This window comes from Sus scrofa, chromosome 4 (assembly GCF_000003025.6).
Source record: "Sus scrofa isolate TJ Tabasco breed Duroc chromosome 4, Sscrofa11.1, whole genome shotgun sequence".
NCBI classification, from domain to species: domain Eukaryota; kingdom Metazoa; phylum Chordata; class Mammalia; order Artiodactyla; family Suidae; genus Sus; species Sus scrofa.
In genome coordinates, this window is record NC_010446.5 from 15,755,047 (window position 1) to 15,771,662 (window position 16,616).

A 16,616-nucleotide genomic window follows, 5' to 3' on the forward strand; every position below is an offset into this window, starting at 1 on the left:
GACGGCGGCGGGAACCTGACACTACCTCCGGCCAGGGCTGGAGTAAGAAGCCCATCTTCCCCCTCCCCCATACAGCTCTGCTTTCCTGCTTTTATCTGTCATGTGAGCGGATGCCCAGAAAATTAAAAACACGGTTCTAGCCCAGTATTAACAATAAAAACAGAAAGTGGTTTAGTGTAAGGGTATTTTTTCATTTTTTTCTTTTTTTAGTAAACACAGACCTGTGTGAATACAATGTCCTCTTGAAATTCAATCTCAGTCTACAGAACAACAACCCTGTTCATGGGAAAGTGATAGATAGCAGTTTCTTCTGAAATACCAGCTCCCACATCAAACCGCAAAACAGCTGAGAACAGCTCAGAAAGGGACAAGACTGAAAGCCCCCCACCCCAACCCCCTCCTAACCTAGATCCATGACACAACAGACCAACAAGCTTGAGATCAAAAGTGTCATTAAATCTGAGCCCTCCTCCCCCCACATCTATTGTGCTTGCATCACAATGAATATTTTGTTTACCAGTGTTTCCAGAATAAACTACATAGACTCCACTGGTGTGTCCTCAAAGGCCCCAATTATTTATAGGCTCACAATTGTGTCATAGCCTCAAGAGATAATTTCTAAGAAAGAAGTTTCAGTGTTTCTAAGGCTTAACTGCATTTTGCAAACCCGACCAAAAGGTCTCCTTTTTTTTTTTATACGCCTGCCCTGAGCTTGTCCTTGCGGGAAGCATAGTCACGATTTACTCTGAACTTCAGCTTCTATAAATATTTAGAAGGAGATCTGATGTATAAGGCTGTGAAGAATGATACTCAAGCTGGGGGTGAATGTAAGATCATTTGGAGTCTCCCCAGAGGGAAGGAAAGCAGTGTTTGACAGGGTCAGCCCCCCGTTCCCAGCCCAGGGAGCCCCACTGTATCAGAAACTTTAGACCACGTCCTTACCGTGAACTTCGGAGCCTCTGTTCATGTCACCCGAACTGCAGACGCCCCAGTCTCGGTCCACAGCAGAGGAAGGTGTGGGAGGTGATTATAACCACAGCTTCCTGGAAAACTGAAAATGGAAGGAGTTTTTACAAACACACAGGAGACTCAGGTACTATGCAAACATAAAGAATATTCCTATAGTATTTATTCATTGTCCTTCCACTCTCTGGTCTTACAGAGGATGAAACTGAGGCCAAGGAAGTCCTATCCATTAGGGGTCAACTTGAGACTAAGTCGCTGGCCATGAGAGTACCCACTCCAGCGGGGGCAGCCAGCCCCACCCCAGCAAAGGATAAGGCCAGAGAGGAGTTCCAAAGTTCCTTTGGCTCTTGGGACCAAATCTCAAGAGTCTGGTGCTTTTTGTAGAAGAACAAGCCTCAAGTGCACCAAGGCCAAAAGCCCAACATGGACTAACATTTGGTTTTGTCTCTCCAGCTCATTGGCAAAGATATCGAAGAGGCCATCGAGTCGGAAACGTCAGGAAATCTGAAGAAGGCCTACCTAACTCTCGGTAAAGCAAAGCCAGGAAAGCCCCTGACTTAGGCCGGGCTCCCTGGAACCAGAGATGGGGATTTGCATGCAGGGAGGTTTCAGGGAATAGTCTGGGGAGCCACACACTGAAGCTGCTTTGGGAAGGGAGAGAATGAACGTGATGCAGCTGCAACAGGAGCTCAGCTCCCCAGGGAGCCCTGAAGCTGGGATTCCAAAGAGGAGGCGAGGGGGCCAGGCCTTGCACCCCAAACCAGCTGGCTGTACCCAGGGAGCATTTGCAACCTCGGGGAAGGCAGCGTCCTCCTTGGAGGGCAGTTCCTGAGAAGGGCCTCAGCTGCAAGCAGCCAGCAGGTAGCACCTGGCATGAGTGCCTCGGTCCTGAAGAGGGCCTCGGGGGGGTAGGGGGGGGTCACATGTGCCCCAGCATCCATGACAGTCCCACAAAGAGCGTGGGTCCCCGAGAGCATCTGTCAACAGCCTGGGACCACTGTCCAGTCTCAGGGGGACACACACTCAAAAGTAGCCAGGTTCCAATCCACGAACAAGTTTTTGTAGGCACCTGGTGGCTTGAGGGTGACCTTTTCCGCTCAGTTCCCTTCAACGCTGGAATGAATGGGGTCTGTTTAGAAAAAGAGGGGAGGGAGACCAGCTCGTGAGGGTGCCAAGCAAATACCAGGATCTCCCTCCCGGTGTTGCCCATAGGCAGGAAATAGCAGAGAGATGGGCACAGGGCTGCGTCTGGCAGGCTCCTTTTTCCTTCTTGCAAGCCCAGCGGGGGAGGCATTGTCCATTGTCCACGCTCCTGGACAAGGAGGCCAGGCACCATCCCAAAGGGCACCAGAAAGGGAGAGAACATCCCCAGAACCGAAAATGCGGCCCCTGGAAGCTCAAAAATGCCCCCTCACTGCCAAACTCTTTCGTGTTTTGTTTTTGTTTTTTTTTTTTTTTGGATGGGATTTTTGGGAGCAAAGTCAGCAATTGACTCTTTTGTCTTTTAATCCACTCTCACTTTGCATTCAAATTAGTAGAACTTCTACTGTGATACAAGACAGAGGCCTAAACATCCTTCATATCACTCCTGGCCCACACTGGATACACAGGGACAACTGCCCTTAGGGCTTGAAGGATGAGTGTCTTAAGTAAACAGAGAGATCTATTCATGGCTCCGTACTTGCAGAGTAAAAGAATCATGAAAACACCAGAGTTCACCCAGAAGACTAAAATTAATCCTTATTAATATTAAGTATTAATGGTAACAAAACCATTCAACCCTCTGACATTTCCTTAGCACAAGCCTGGGCCAGGACTGTGGGGATCAGAGGTAAATAGGTCCGGTTCCTTCTTAAGAAGGTTCAAATCCATGACAGAATACACACAAGTCTTCAGCCTGGGCTATAGTAAAGATAAAAACAAAAACAGGAGCTCCCATCGTGGCGCAGTGGTTAACGAATCCGACTAGGAACCACGAGGTTGTGGGTTCAATCCCTGGCCTTGCTCAGTGGGTTAAGGATCCGACGTTGCTGTGAGCTGTGGTGTGGGTTGCAGACACGGCTCGGATCTGGCGTGGCTGTGGCTGTGGTATAGGCCGGCAGTTGCAGCTCCGTTTCGACCCCTAGTCTGGGAACCTCCATATGCCATGGGTGCAGCCCTAGAAAAGACAAAAAAAAAAAAAAAAAGGCAAAACCAAAACCAAACAAACAAAAAAAAACAGCCAGTATAAGGCGTGTACAGAGGAGGGAAAGGACCCAACCCTGCAGCTGGGGGTCATGAAATGCAGGAGTTAGGTGGACTCCACTGGTACCAAGTATGAAAGAGATTAGAGGAGTTCCCATTGTGGCTCAGTGGTAATGAACTTGACTAGTGTCCATGAGGACGCGGGCTTGATGCCTGGGCTCACTCGGTGGGTTAAGGATCCAGCGTTGCCATGAGCTGTGGTGTAGGTCACAGATGAGGCTCGGATCTGGTGTGGCTGTGGTGTGGTCTGGTAGCTGCATTTCCAATTCAGCTCATAGCCCAGGAACTTCCATATGCCGCTAGTGCAGCCCTAAAAAAGAAAAAGAAAGAGATTAGAAAAGACCTTGAAAATCAACCACACAGAGAGTGGGACATGACTTCCTGACTATGTTCTCTAGACACCCCCCACCCTCCTCCTGCCTAACTCAGAGAGAGGCCAGTTTGTAGCTAAAATGGAGAAGGAGCTGCTATCAGACTGCTTGCAGCCTCTGGAGCCGCACTTCTCAAAGTGGGGTCTTCAGGACCACCTGCACCAGAATCACCTGTGGGGAGGCAGGTGACAGTGAAGATTCCAGAGCCCCACCCCGGGCTGCCCAATTTAGAACTTGCAGGAATGCAGCCCGAAGCCAGGCATTTACCCCACGTGATCATCTGAGAACCCCTGCTCTGAAGGCCAGAAGGAGGAGGCCTTCCAGAAGGAGCAAGAGACACAGCAGGCTGGCCGGCTGCCCTTCCTCCCCAGGCCGCCACAAACAGCTTTGTTCCCACATCTTCCCCAGCGAGCCCCATCCAAACTGTCAGGGGTTCCTGCGCAGCTCACAACAGAGGTTGTTCACCAGGCCTAGACTGTCCGTGGGAGAAAAGCTGAGCATTTTGTCCCCAAAGTATCAGGAAGAAGGAACGTGTAGGGATGCGACACAGGGACATCATGCAGACAATTGCTTCCACATCAGTTAGTACGAACGCACGGGAGAGGGTCCTTGGGAAAACTCTGTGAGGCCACAAGCTCAGAATGTCCGGGGAGGGGGGCGGTCACCGTGGGTCTCAAAGATGCTACTCCCCAAACTGCCAGGTTCACCTCCACGACCACCGCCAATCCAGCAGCTTTCGGATTTGAACCCCTGAGTCTGGGCTTTACCACTGACACTCTGGTGGTCCCCACGGGACCTATAAATAGAGACAGACCCCCCCCCCAACCTAGACTCTGCTTCCCTAATTCTGCTCCTCCTTCTTCCTTCTAAGCATCAGTCCTACAGGCAATTCCCTAGAAAACAAGAGTTCTCACTACAGGACAGAGGAAGGATGCATGTTCCACACTTAGGCTGAATTTCTTGCTCATTACTGATCGCACACAAGGAAACTGTTAAGGGTTCTAGGTAAATGTGGACAACGTAAACTGTAAAGGGTTGATTCCCCCCAAATGTCAGTCCTGAGGGATCCACAGGAGCCTGGGAGGAAGGGAGAGGAAGAATGACTTATCCCCAGGACTAGAGATGCTCCCTATCCCGTGACTGGTGAAAAGAAACCATACTTCATTCATGGGTGGACTAGATCACACTTGACTCATTTAGGTCTTGGGCAGGGCCAGAAACGAGCAATGCGCAGCATCACGGAAAGGCGCTCGGTAGACAGGGTCTAACATTTCATCAAGCCCACATCCCAGATCACAAACTAAGAAGATTGTGGGGAACTTGAAAAAGAGGCAGAGATGAGGCTCACGAATAAAACCCAGGGAGAAGCAACAAAGGGAAAAGGAATGATATTTAGCACCGACAAGCCGGCCGCAGTCCAAGTGGCCGTGTCTTTAGGATGATGAAGTTTTATTACCACGAGGTTGCCGGCCAGTCTGTATTTTCCCTCCAGACCAGACTCTGGCATCGGAGATTTCATTTAGAGATGAGACCTTATTTCTGCGGGTGAGACTCCTCAGCTCTGGAGGGAGAGCCTGGGGTTAGAGCTCCACAGAGCTCCTCCTTCTCCAAAGGGTCCTCAGGGGACAGGACAGGTTCTCCGGAGTCGGAAGGGGCTTGGGTTGAAGACTCTGGGTGCCCTGACCCAGGGACCCTTCCAGTTGCCCTTCACTACGGCGGGGAGTCCGCCCCTTCCAAACATCAGCCCCAGATTCAGTCCGCTCCGAGGGCAGCCAGGCGACACTCTGGGCCAGCTCTGTTCCTTCCAAGGGTCTCTGGGGTCTCTGTGTTATTCACGAAGATGCACATGCCTCCCGTTGTCTCTGCTTCGTCCTGCCCAGTGAGAAGTGCCCGGGACCTCCAGGGCTATTTTGCCGACCGTCTGTACAAGTCCATGAAGGGCGCGGGGACCGACGAGGACACGCTCATTGACATCATTGTGACCAGGGCTGAGGTAAGACGTGCTAGGCTGCTCCTTCTTGCTGTGCCACCACTGATGGTAGCCACAGGTCGTTTTCATGAAGGGCCCACGTCCAGAAAGTAAAACAGAGCCCTTGCCTTCCCAGACTTTGTGGCAGACATTGTGCTGGGCTTCTCTCTGTCTCTTTTTACAAAAATAAAGGACCGATAGCAGCTTCTGTTTCTGTCACCTCTGGCTCCGGAGAGCTGGTGGTGGGGTGCAGAAGGGACCTAGAGGGGCCGGTCCGGGTAGGGCGGCTCCATGGCAAGGAAGATAAACAGAGACACTACAAGGTTAGCGATGGACAGGTCACCCAGCAGCAGAGACCACGAGCAAGTGATTTCCTGACTCCTGAGCCAGGCCTTTATTTCCTTAAACACACACCAGAAATACAATTTTGCACAAAAAACCACATCAACACAAGACAATATTTATCAAATTTTTTTTTTAATCTTTTTAGGGCCACACCTGCAGCATAGGGAAGTTCCCAGGTTAGGGATCGAATGGAAGCTGCAGCCGCCGGCCTACACCACAGCCACGGCAACACCAGATCCAAGCCATGTATACGACCTACACCGCGGCTCACAGCAATTGCCGGATCCCCAACCCACTGAGCAAGGCCAGGGATTGAACCCATGTCCCCATGGATACTATTCAGGTTCTTAACCCAACTGAGCCACAACAGGAATTCCTGTTTCTCAACCTTTTTAAAATTAGCGATCGCCCCACAAGGGGGCCTTTGTCGACTCCGTTTTTTCCTACTGGACACTCCCCTCTGAGAAACATGAACTCAGCATGGCACGCACTATGGATATACGTAGCTACTCTTACACGAAAAGATTCAGATTTTTTTCACCCTCTAAGCACCCCTTTTTGCCCCCATTGGGAACAATATCGCCCCACTTCGAGGATGCATGAGTCTAACACAGGGAAAGGAGCAGCCAGAAGCTTGGGAGCAGCTGTCAAGACTCATACTTGGAATTCAGGGCCGCCAAGAGAAGGAATTAGAGGATGGGGGACATGGCATTTCATCCACAGCAGAGAAGCCTTGGGGAGTCAAGTGGAACTGAGGGCTTGAAAACCACAGCCATCTTCTCTCAAAAACATGTTAAATGAGGGGAAAAGATACCAACCCACATGCTGGCCTCCAGCTTTTCGATAAATAATACTTAACATCTGATGCTGTTTTGAAATATAACTTCACAACACGATGGCTCTTTCGTTTTTATTTCTATTCCTGGAATTTCTCCTCCCCCTCTTTCTCCTCTCCGCCTCCTCAATTCATATTTTTTTCTTTCTCTCTTAAAGCCCCTTTTTTCCCCTCCTCCTCCTCTCTCCATCCTCCAGGCTCTCCACCACTGTCTTCCTTTCATTTTGGATGCTCTGACTCACTCTCTTTCCCTCACCTCTCCAGGTCTCTGTCTGTCTGTCTCTCTGTCTCCCAGGAACTCAGGACCCCAGCCAGAGTCTCCGAGACCCTGAGCCCCCAGGAGCAGGTTGGCAGCAGAGCCCAACAAGCATTTTAAAGGCCCCAGGAACTGGATGGCTCCAAGAGCTCCTCAGGATGCCTTGTTTACTCCCATCTGGCCCATGGAGTGTTCATTCCAAGATGCTCTGTCCATCTCAGTACTGACCACAGGTCCTGGGTCACTCCACATAGGGACCAGTCTGTCTGAATGGGCCCACCAGACATATTGGCCAGAGCCCTAATCCCCCAAAGCTGCCTGGTACTAGAACAGAGCCTCACCCATCCCTGCCCTGACCGCACACCCCCCCCCACTTCGTGCCCCTCCCCCAGCCAAGCAGCCTGGAGCCATCGGAGCAGGGGACACACCACCTGCCTGATACAGCCTCTCTCCTGCTCAGCATCCACTTCCAACAACTCCTCCCTCTCCCACCCTCTCCTGCTCTCAGCTTTCTCTCTCCTGTTCTAATTGGGGCAGGAGGAAAAAAGGACCAGAAACTTGAGCAATGGTTTGTGGGTTTGTCTAGAAAGCAAGATTGAGTCCAACTGAAAAACAACAAGAAGACTAAAAGACAAAAAAAAAAAAAAAAAAAAAACCCTTCTGGTTAAAGTGAGCTCTGTGCTTCTTTTATGAGACTCACTATGTTCTATCTGGAATTATATCCCTCCTGGTGCAAGTATTATCTCCTTTACTAGGTTGTAAGAGACTTTAGAGCAGAATAATCCTTTTACTTGTTTTTCTTCTGAGTCCTTTCCCCACCTCCAGCACCTAGGTTTCTCAAGCTTTTCAAAGAATTACAGTTGACCCTTGAATGACATGGGTTTGAATGGAGTGGGCAGATTTGTTTCAACAAACCTAATACCTGTAATTTCCTTTTATGGATCTTTAAGTTAACTTAGTGTGGGGGAAAGCTTGTGTTCAATTAGAGATCACAATATGCAGAATCAAAAGAACGAGGGTTTGAGGCCTGATTCTGTCCAGACTATTTCAGCTCCCTGACCTTGGGCGAGGCATTTATCAATTCCTTTGTTTTTGAGGCAGAAAGAGCTGGACGCGGATTCTAGACAGGATGTGGGCAGTGTCGCTAACTCCTGTATTGGTCAAGGAAATTGTGGATTCAAAATAAGTCTTACGAATTGATGATGATTTGAATTGTGTTGCTGGCACTAATATCCTTGCCGATCAGGATATAAGAGAAAAATAAGGCTTCATTTCAAACTGTGTTGACAATTTTCATTTCTTTTTTTTTTTTTTTTTTGTCTTTTTTAGGGCCACGCCCACAGCATATGGAGGTTTCCAGGCTACGGGTCAAATCGGAGCTGTAGCCACTAGCCTGCACCACAGCCATAGCAACTCGATATGCGAGTTGCACCTAACACCTATACCACATTTCAAGGCAATGCCAGATCCAGGGCTGAGTGAGGCCAGGGATCGAACCTGCATCCTCATGGATACGAGTCAGATTCGTTTCCCCTGAACCACGATGGGAACTCCCGACAATTTTCTTAACCTTATACTAAGAGTCAGCAAACTATGGCCTGCAGGCCAAATCAGGCCCACCGCCTCTTTTTGTACAATCCTGTTATCTGAAAATGATTATTTAAAAATAACCATGGAGTTCCCATCGTGGCTCAGCAGGTTAAGAACCTGATATAGTGTCCGTGAGGAAATGGATTTGAGCCCTGGCCTCACTCAGTGGGTTAAGGATCTGACATTACTACAAGCTGTGGTGTAGGTCACAGAAGCAGCTGGGATCCAGTGTTGCTATGGCTGTGCTGTAGGCCTGCAGCTGCAGCTCCAATTGGACCCCAAGCCTGGGAACTTCCTCATGCTGCAGCTCCAATTGGACCCCAAGCCTGGGAACTTCCTCATGCTGCAGCTGTGGCCATAAAATAATATATAATAATTAAAAATAACTGGAGGAGTTCCTGCTGTGGCACGGTGGGTTAAGAATCTGACTGTAGCAACTCAGGTTGCTATGGAAGTGTGGGTACAATCCCTGGCCTGGTGCAGTGGATTCAAGGATCTGGCATTGCAGCTGTGGCTCAGATTCAGTCCCTGGCCTGGGAACTTCCATATGCTGCAGGTGTAGCTATAAAAAAATAAAGTTTAAAAAATAGGTAAGAATAATTGTAAAAACTCAAAGGAAAAACAATATCTTTGTAACACGCAAAACCATATGAAACTCAACTTCTAGCATCCACAAATAAAACCTTACCAGAACAAGCACACAGACCTCTCTGCCATCTTTGGGGAGCTGAACTCAGCATTCTTCTTCTCAGCCGCAACATAGGAAGAATAATAACCCCAACTCTAAGGGCTGTTTTGAGGCATAAATGAGCAAGTGAGACTAACGTGCTCGGAACAGGAACAGTAGCTGCCTGTGTTTATGGTGAAAACGCTAATAATGTCCCCGTGGCGGTTGTCATCTCTCCTACAGGTGGACCTTCCGGCGATAAAAGCAAAGTTCCAAGAGAACTATCAGACGTCTCTCTCTGACATGGTTCGCGCAGACACCTCTGGGGACTTCCGGAAACTGCTGGTGGCCCTCTTGCACTGAAAGAAGCCAGGGCAGCTGCAGCACAGGGAGGAACCACCTTTGTCGAGAGGCCCTCCTCCCAAACCAGATTTGCAGATGCGACTCCAGCACGAAAACCTCCCTCGGGTGCCAGTTTATTTCCTTGGCAGCTTGAGTTGTGCAGACAGGCCAAGCTGTTTCAGTTAAGGGCAGCAGCCTCAAGACCCTTGAACAGGTCACCCCGAACGCTGGCTTAGCAAGTATCTGGGCTGCCTCTTAACTTTCCTTGAGGGTAGTAACTGAATGCTTTCTAAGCACAAATAAAATCTGCAGTTGATGAGAAAATTATGCATTCCTACTAAAACACTTAGAAGAACACGCATCACATAGGTGTATGGATGTTCTGGGTAAAGAGCAAATGATTAAAGTACAAGAAAGACAAAATTAGGCAATTCATTCAATTTTCCTTCTGTGTGCTCACATTCTGTGTTTCAAATCCTCAACGTTAATTAAAGATGTGGATTATGCCTCCATCAGCTGCTTTTCCAAAAGACTGGGTTGATTCATTTTGGCTTTTGTCCTGGAAATATATGACTTGTGAAATTCGAACATACTTGGAAAATGCAAACAGTTACAATTATTAATAATCACCAAGGACAAGCATCAAGGCCAAGAGCAAGGAAACAATTGACTTGACTACACGCAACGTACTGAGGGGTAAAATGCACGGATCTGCTACCTGGGTTAAATGGTTTTCCTTGCTTCTCTAGACGTTTGGCCCAGTTGAGTCTTCCCTCTCATCTTCGAATACAGTTAGGCTGGGCACGGTGCCAACAGGATCAAGGTTAATGGTCTGACTCTCAAATGGATTGATTCTGTACCCAAACCATCTCTGTTTCCAGATGTGTGTCTGACAGCCACGTGCTGCTGCACCTGAAGGGATCTGTCATGAGAACATGGACACTCTGGTCCAATGATTATAGCTACTGTCCCCTGGATGATTATTTTTGCGTGGCACTGCTAAGGAGCTTACGTTCATGTTTAATCTTCCCAACATCCCGGGGTGATTAATATTACTCCCATTTATTCGCTGAGGCAACGGAGACATTAAGTAACCCGGCTAAATTCATTCACAAATGACAGAACTGAGATTTGAATTTGGCGCTGGTGGACTCCAGAATCCATACTCATAACTGCTTTTGTTGGAAAAATAACACAATATACATGGCAATCGGTCTGAATTCATTCACCTTCCTAAGTTCCTATTATCTGCTGTTCACTGCGCTGGGCTTCAGGAATACAAGAATAAAGAGAACACTGGCTATGCCTTGGGTAGTTCATTTCAGGCCAACATTGTAGACAGGTGCATCCAGCATTCAACAGAATGCTGTCAGTACAGACCCAGAAAGCCCTCTACCCACGAGTAAGAAGAGCGAACACACAGCTCTGCCTGGGGACCTGGGGAACGATTCACAGAGATGGATTTGTGCTGGGTTTTGAAGAATGCATAGAAACTTTCTAGAAAAATAAGAGGACACATGTGGAGGCTCAGAAAGCCGAGGGAGCAGGATGTGATCAGGAGGTGAAATCCATTCTCCCGGGGCGTAGATTGGTGAGAGGAAAGAGAGGTTGGGGAAGCAGGCGATGGAGCCACGCAAGAGTACATTTGGGTCACGCAGCCATGGTCCTGCCTCGGTCCCCGAGGCCATGGTGGTCCCTGGAGATGTTTGAGTGAGGACCGTGACCAGATTTGAGTCACTTTGGTGGCGTAACCAGCCTAGAGCATATCACCCAAACATGCTGTAAAAGGGTGGTCAACAAATTAAGAAGTTATGTTAACATTTGCATGCTCAATACTCTGGTTTATTTACCTAACAGTCATTGCTGTGGTTTTGAGCTCTAACACATGAAACGGTTTCCTAGAGCCAAGGTCAGTGATAAAACATTCTCTGGTTTACTTACTTGTTGTCAAAGCTGGCCTTTGCTTTTTAAAAAACAGAAATAAAGGAGTTCCTGTCGTGGCTCCGTGGTTAATGAATCCGACTAGGTACCTAGAGGTTGTGGGTTCGATCCCTAGCCTTGCTCAGGGGGTTAAGGATCCGGCGTTGCCGTGAGCTGTGGTGTAGGTTGCAGACGCAGCTCAGATCGATCCCTCGTTGCTGTGGCTCTGGCGCAGGCCAGGAGCTACAGCTCCGATTTGACCCCTAGCTGGGAACCTCCATATGCTGTGGGAGCAGCCATAGAAATGGCAACAAGACAAAAACAAAACAAAAACAAAAACCAAACAGTTCTTAGGATCTGAGTTTATGGTAAGGACAGGGCAATGAGGACTGAAAAGAGATCTATTAAAAACAGCCCTCATGTGAGAGCGTCGAAGGCCATAATTAACACAGAGAAGAGAGCAAAGCGGCTTCACAGGTGAGGAAAGAGGCTGAGAGAGCAAAGCCACATGGGATGTGCCAGGGCCAAATTCAAACCAGGTCCTTCCGACCCTGAGGCCCGAGCTCTTTGCTGTACTAGCTCATGCGCTCCAGTGCTTTCTCCAAGTTTGTGGAGCCAGGCGTGGCACATCTCTCTCCCTGCGGCTGCCATCTGCTGCTCGCCACTCACCACTCACACAAGCAGAAGCCAGTTCCTATGCACTTGACCGGGGGAGGAGGGGTGAGGTCCCATGTTGGCCTGTCCCCGGAGAGCCCCACCCTTGCCGTCCTCCAGGTCTGAGCAGGAATTTCCTTCTTTACACCCTGCCCTTCCCAGGCTCCTCCCCCCCTACCTAAGGCCCCAGACTCAGGGGACAGGGCCGGCCCGTGGGGAGGGGGAAGAAGGAGAGGACAGAGGGAAGGAAAAGGCTTTGTCACCCTCTCTCTGCACAGCCCTGTCACCCACCCACCCCTTCCTCCAGGGCCGCAGGGGGAATCCCAGCACCTGTCGCCCAGGTGTTTAGGCAGAAGGGAAGGGTGTTTGAATCCCTCCCTGAGGGCCTCGTCGGATAAGCCAGGGTAACTCACATCCATTTCCACGTGAGCTGCTGCTTTTTTTTTTTTTTTTTTTTGTCGTTTTAGGGCTGCATCTGCCACATATGAAAGTTCCCAGGCTAGGGGTTGAATCGGAGCTGCAGCTGCCGGCCTACACCACAGCCATAGCAATGCAGGACACCAGCTGAGCCTGAGACCTACGCCATAGCTCATGGCAATGCTGGATCCTTAACCCACTGAGCGAGGCCAGGGATCAAACCCGCACCCTCATGGATACTAGTCGGATTTGTTTCCACTGCGCCAAGACGGGAACTCCCCCTTTGTCATTTTTCTCTTCTTTATACTAGGCCCTTCCCTCGCCAGAGCTCAGGCTGTCAAATCCAAGATGCTGGAGGGCAAATGACTCATTCTTATGCCAATCATTCAAGCAGCAGGGAGACTCTGCCATGAACCAGGCCCAGTGCTGAGCATCGAGGATGAAAAGGTGAGCCGATCACATCTCACAGAGCCCCCTGCCCTGGTGGAGACAGACACTGACAAAGGGAGCTAGCAAATAGTCACAGATTATGATGCCAACTATTAAAGGAATTAAGTGGATGCTGGGATGGATGGTGATGGAGGCTGGAGAGAGGGAGGAGGAAGGAATCACTGCCTTTAAAGCAGCAGCCAGGGAGTTCCCGTCATGGCTCAGTGGTTAACGAACCCCCAGCTAGCATCCATGAGGATGCAGGTTTGATCCCTGGCCTTGCTCAGTGGCTTAAGGATCTGGCATTACCGTGAGCTGTGCTGTAGGTAGCAGATGCAGCTCAGATCCCTCATTGCTGTGGCTGTAGCGTAGGCTGGCGGCTAGAGCTCTGATTCAACCCCTAGCCTGAGAACCTCCATATGCCTCGGGCGCAGCCCTAAAAGACAAAAAACAAACAAAAAAATAAAGCAGCAGCTGGGGACCACCTCGCAGAGGAGGACACACTAAGCTGGGACCTAAGGAATAAGAGGGGCTCACCCGTATCTTAGATGGTAGGGTTTTCCAGCTCAGAGAACAGAACAGGGCAACACGGGATGAAGTGGAAAGAGCAGGGGTGGCCTCAGAGCCCCTGGATGGTCGGTGCAGGGTTGATGCAGAGTGAGGGGTGGTCAGCAAGATAGTCTGGGCCCAAATGGAGCAGGACCTCACAAGCCACAGTAGGGTGTCTGGGTCTTATTCCAAGTCCCTCTTCCATGGGGGAGCCCCACATTCACATGCCAAGGCTCCACCTGTTCTTATCCACAGTTTTCTTCATGGTTCCCAGTATGACTGGGTTTGGAGGGGAGGTGGGATCACCCATACACAGTCCCAGAATAGCCTACCCTCCCTCTTCTCATGACTGAGCTTTTCTTGGAGGATTTTGGGGTCCTTTCCCACAAGGTGACCTGAACCATGTGACGATACCAGAGAGTTTCTAGAAACGTAGATCCTGCTGGTTCTCATTTAGGGGTTGTAGTTTTAGCTCTCTTGGGGAAATGGTAGCTCATTTGTAGCATTTGCCAATGTCTGTGGTGTAAATACTCCAAACATAGCCAGTTTCAAGCTACTGATGTGACGTCACTGAACAGAGAGTTCAGAAGAGATGAGCATAGCACACCTGCATACAGGCTTTCCATCACATGGATACAACAGATGTAAATAACTTCAAGAGCATGGATGATAGTAAAATGCAGCAGATAATTAGAAAGTAATGAATTTTGAGTATTTATGACATTTGTTATCAATGTAATTCAACTGTAAATTTACATTATTTAGTGTCTAATAATGACTATGACCAGCTCACAAAATTCATGAAAAATTAACAATTGGCTCCCACAAACCAATAGGAGCTGACGCCAGCACTCCATATGGTGTGAGTTTCAATCCCATTTCTTCCAGAGGACTTCCCCAAACAATCTGTACCCTATCCCCAGGCACCTGCATAAGAAGAGGTTATCCTCCTGGACAGCTGCATTCAAAGCAATGAAACTAGAACACATCCTCACGCCATGCACAAAAAGAAACTCAAAATGGCTGAAAAACTTAAATATACGACAGGACACCATCAAACTCCTAGAAGAAAACATAGGCAAAACTCTCTCTGACATCAACATCATGAATATTTTCTCAGGTCAGTCTCCCAAAGCAATAGAAATTAGAGCAAAAATAAACCCATGGAACCTAATCAAACTGAAAAGCTTTTGCACAGCAAAGGAAACCAAAAAGAAAACAAAAAGACAACTTACAGAATGGGAGAAAATAGTTTCAAATGATGCAACTGACAAGGGCTTAATCTCTAGAATATATAAACAACTTATACAACCCAACAGCAAAAAAGCCAATCAATCAATGAAAAAATGGGCAAAAGACCTGAATAGACATTTCTCCAAGGAAGATATACAGATGGCCAGCAAACACATGAAAAAATGCTCAACATCGCTGGTTATAAGAGAAATGTAAATCAAAACTACCATGAGATACCACCTCACACCAGTCAGAATGGCCATCATTAATAAGTCCACAAATAACAAGTGGAGAAAAGGGAACCCTTCTGCACTGTTGGTGGGAATGTAAACTGGTACAGCCACTACGGAGAACAGTTTGGAGATACCTTAGAAATCTATACATAGAACTTCCATATGACCCCGCAATCCCACTCTTGGGCATCTATCCGGACAAAACTCTACTTAAAAGAGACACGTGCACCCGCATGTTCATTGCAGCACTATTCACAATAGCCAGGACATGGAAACAATCCAAATGTCCATCGACAGATGATTGGATTCGGAAGAGGCGGTATATATACACAATGGAATACTACTCAGCCATAAAAAAGAATGACATAATGCCATTTGCAGCAACATGGATGGAACTAGAGAATCTCATCCTGAGTGAAATGAGCCAGAAAGACAAAGACAAATACCATATGATATCACTTATAACTGGAATCTAATATCCAGCACAAATGAACATCTCCTCAGAAAAGAAAATCATGGACTTGGAGAAAAGACTTGTGGCTGCCTGATGGGAGGGGGAGGGAGTGGGAGGGATCGGGAGCTTGGGCTTATCAGACACAACTTAGAATAGATTTACAAGGAGATCCTGCTGAATAGCATTGAGAACTATGTCTAGATACTCATGTTGCAGCAGAACAAAGGGTGGGGAAAAAATGTAATGTATACATGTAAGGATAACTTGATCCCCTTGCTGTACAGTGGGAAAGTAAAAAAAATAAAAAAAAAAAAAAGAAGAGGTTTTCTTGACCACTCTTCCCCCAGGGCGGTGTACTGCTACCTACCATACATATCAGGGTCACAATGAATGGTTGCATATGTTGTCTACTGCACAAGGCTGCCTGGCCCAGGGGATTTGGGGACCTGAAATCCAGCCCTAGTTTCCCCCTCAGATTTTGCCTGCAGGACTATAGCTGCCTAGAGAGGGCGCCTTCTGCTAATTTTCACAGAGGCAGCGTATGGACTGGTCCTAGAACTGGTCCATTTTACCTATGAGAAGCCATTCAAGAGACTCTTCCCAAGACAAAATGCCTTGTTAGCAGCATCTTACTCTAAAACATTTAGATTCTGTCCCTCTTGGCACCCCATATAGCCATATAATCAACCTTTGTCAATCTAAGGAGAGTGTTTAAAAGTGAAGATTAGAAAGAAAAAGGAGATGAGACTAACAGTCCAGAAGATGAAACAAAGGTTTTATCACATATAAGGAGATAGACGGTGAAGCCAAAGTGGGCTATCCAGCCTGGACAGAGTTAGAGACGCATCAGCCCCTGGAAGACCCCTCCACTCTCATCCAGAGGGTGATGCGTCTCTAACTCTGTCCAGGCTGGATAGCCCACTTTGGCTTCACCGTCTATCTCCTTATATGTGATAAAACCTTTGTTTCATCTTCTGGACTGTTAGTCCCCTCCACTCTCATCCAGAGGGTGATGCGCTGCTGCCTCAGCAGCTCAGTGTCTGGCTCCTCCACCAGGACCAACACATGAGACTCCTCCCGGCTGCAAACTAGTTCTCAGACCACACTTTGGCCAATAAAAACACCGCAGATAAGCCCCAGAA

The 16,616-nt window shown here is 48.4% G+C and overlaps 1 protein-coding gene across 3 annotated transcripts in view; it reads left to right on the forward strand.

Annotated features, from left to right (window-relative positions):
• ANXA13 (annexin A13) overlaps nt 1-10,888 on the forward strand; it is a 58,359-nt gene extending 47,471 nt beyond the window's left edge. For all 3 annotated transcript variants that reach the window (XM_013996500.2, XM_021088956.1, XM_021088957.1), the window contains 3 exons: nt 1,420-1,495; nt 5,462-5,574; nt 9,487-10,888. In XM_013996500.2, coding sequence (XP_013851954.1) covers nt 1,420-1,495; nt 5,462-5,574; nt 9,487-9,606 — 309 coding nt within the window. In that variant the 3' untranslated portion in view covers nt 9,607-10,888. The remainder of the gene's footprint in view (nt 1-1,419; nt 1,496-5,461; nt 5,575-9,486) is intronic.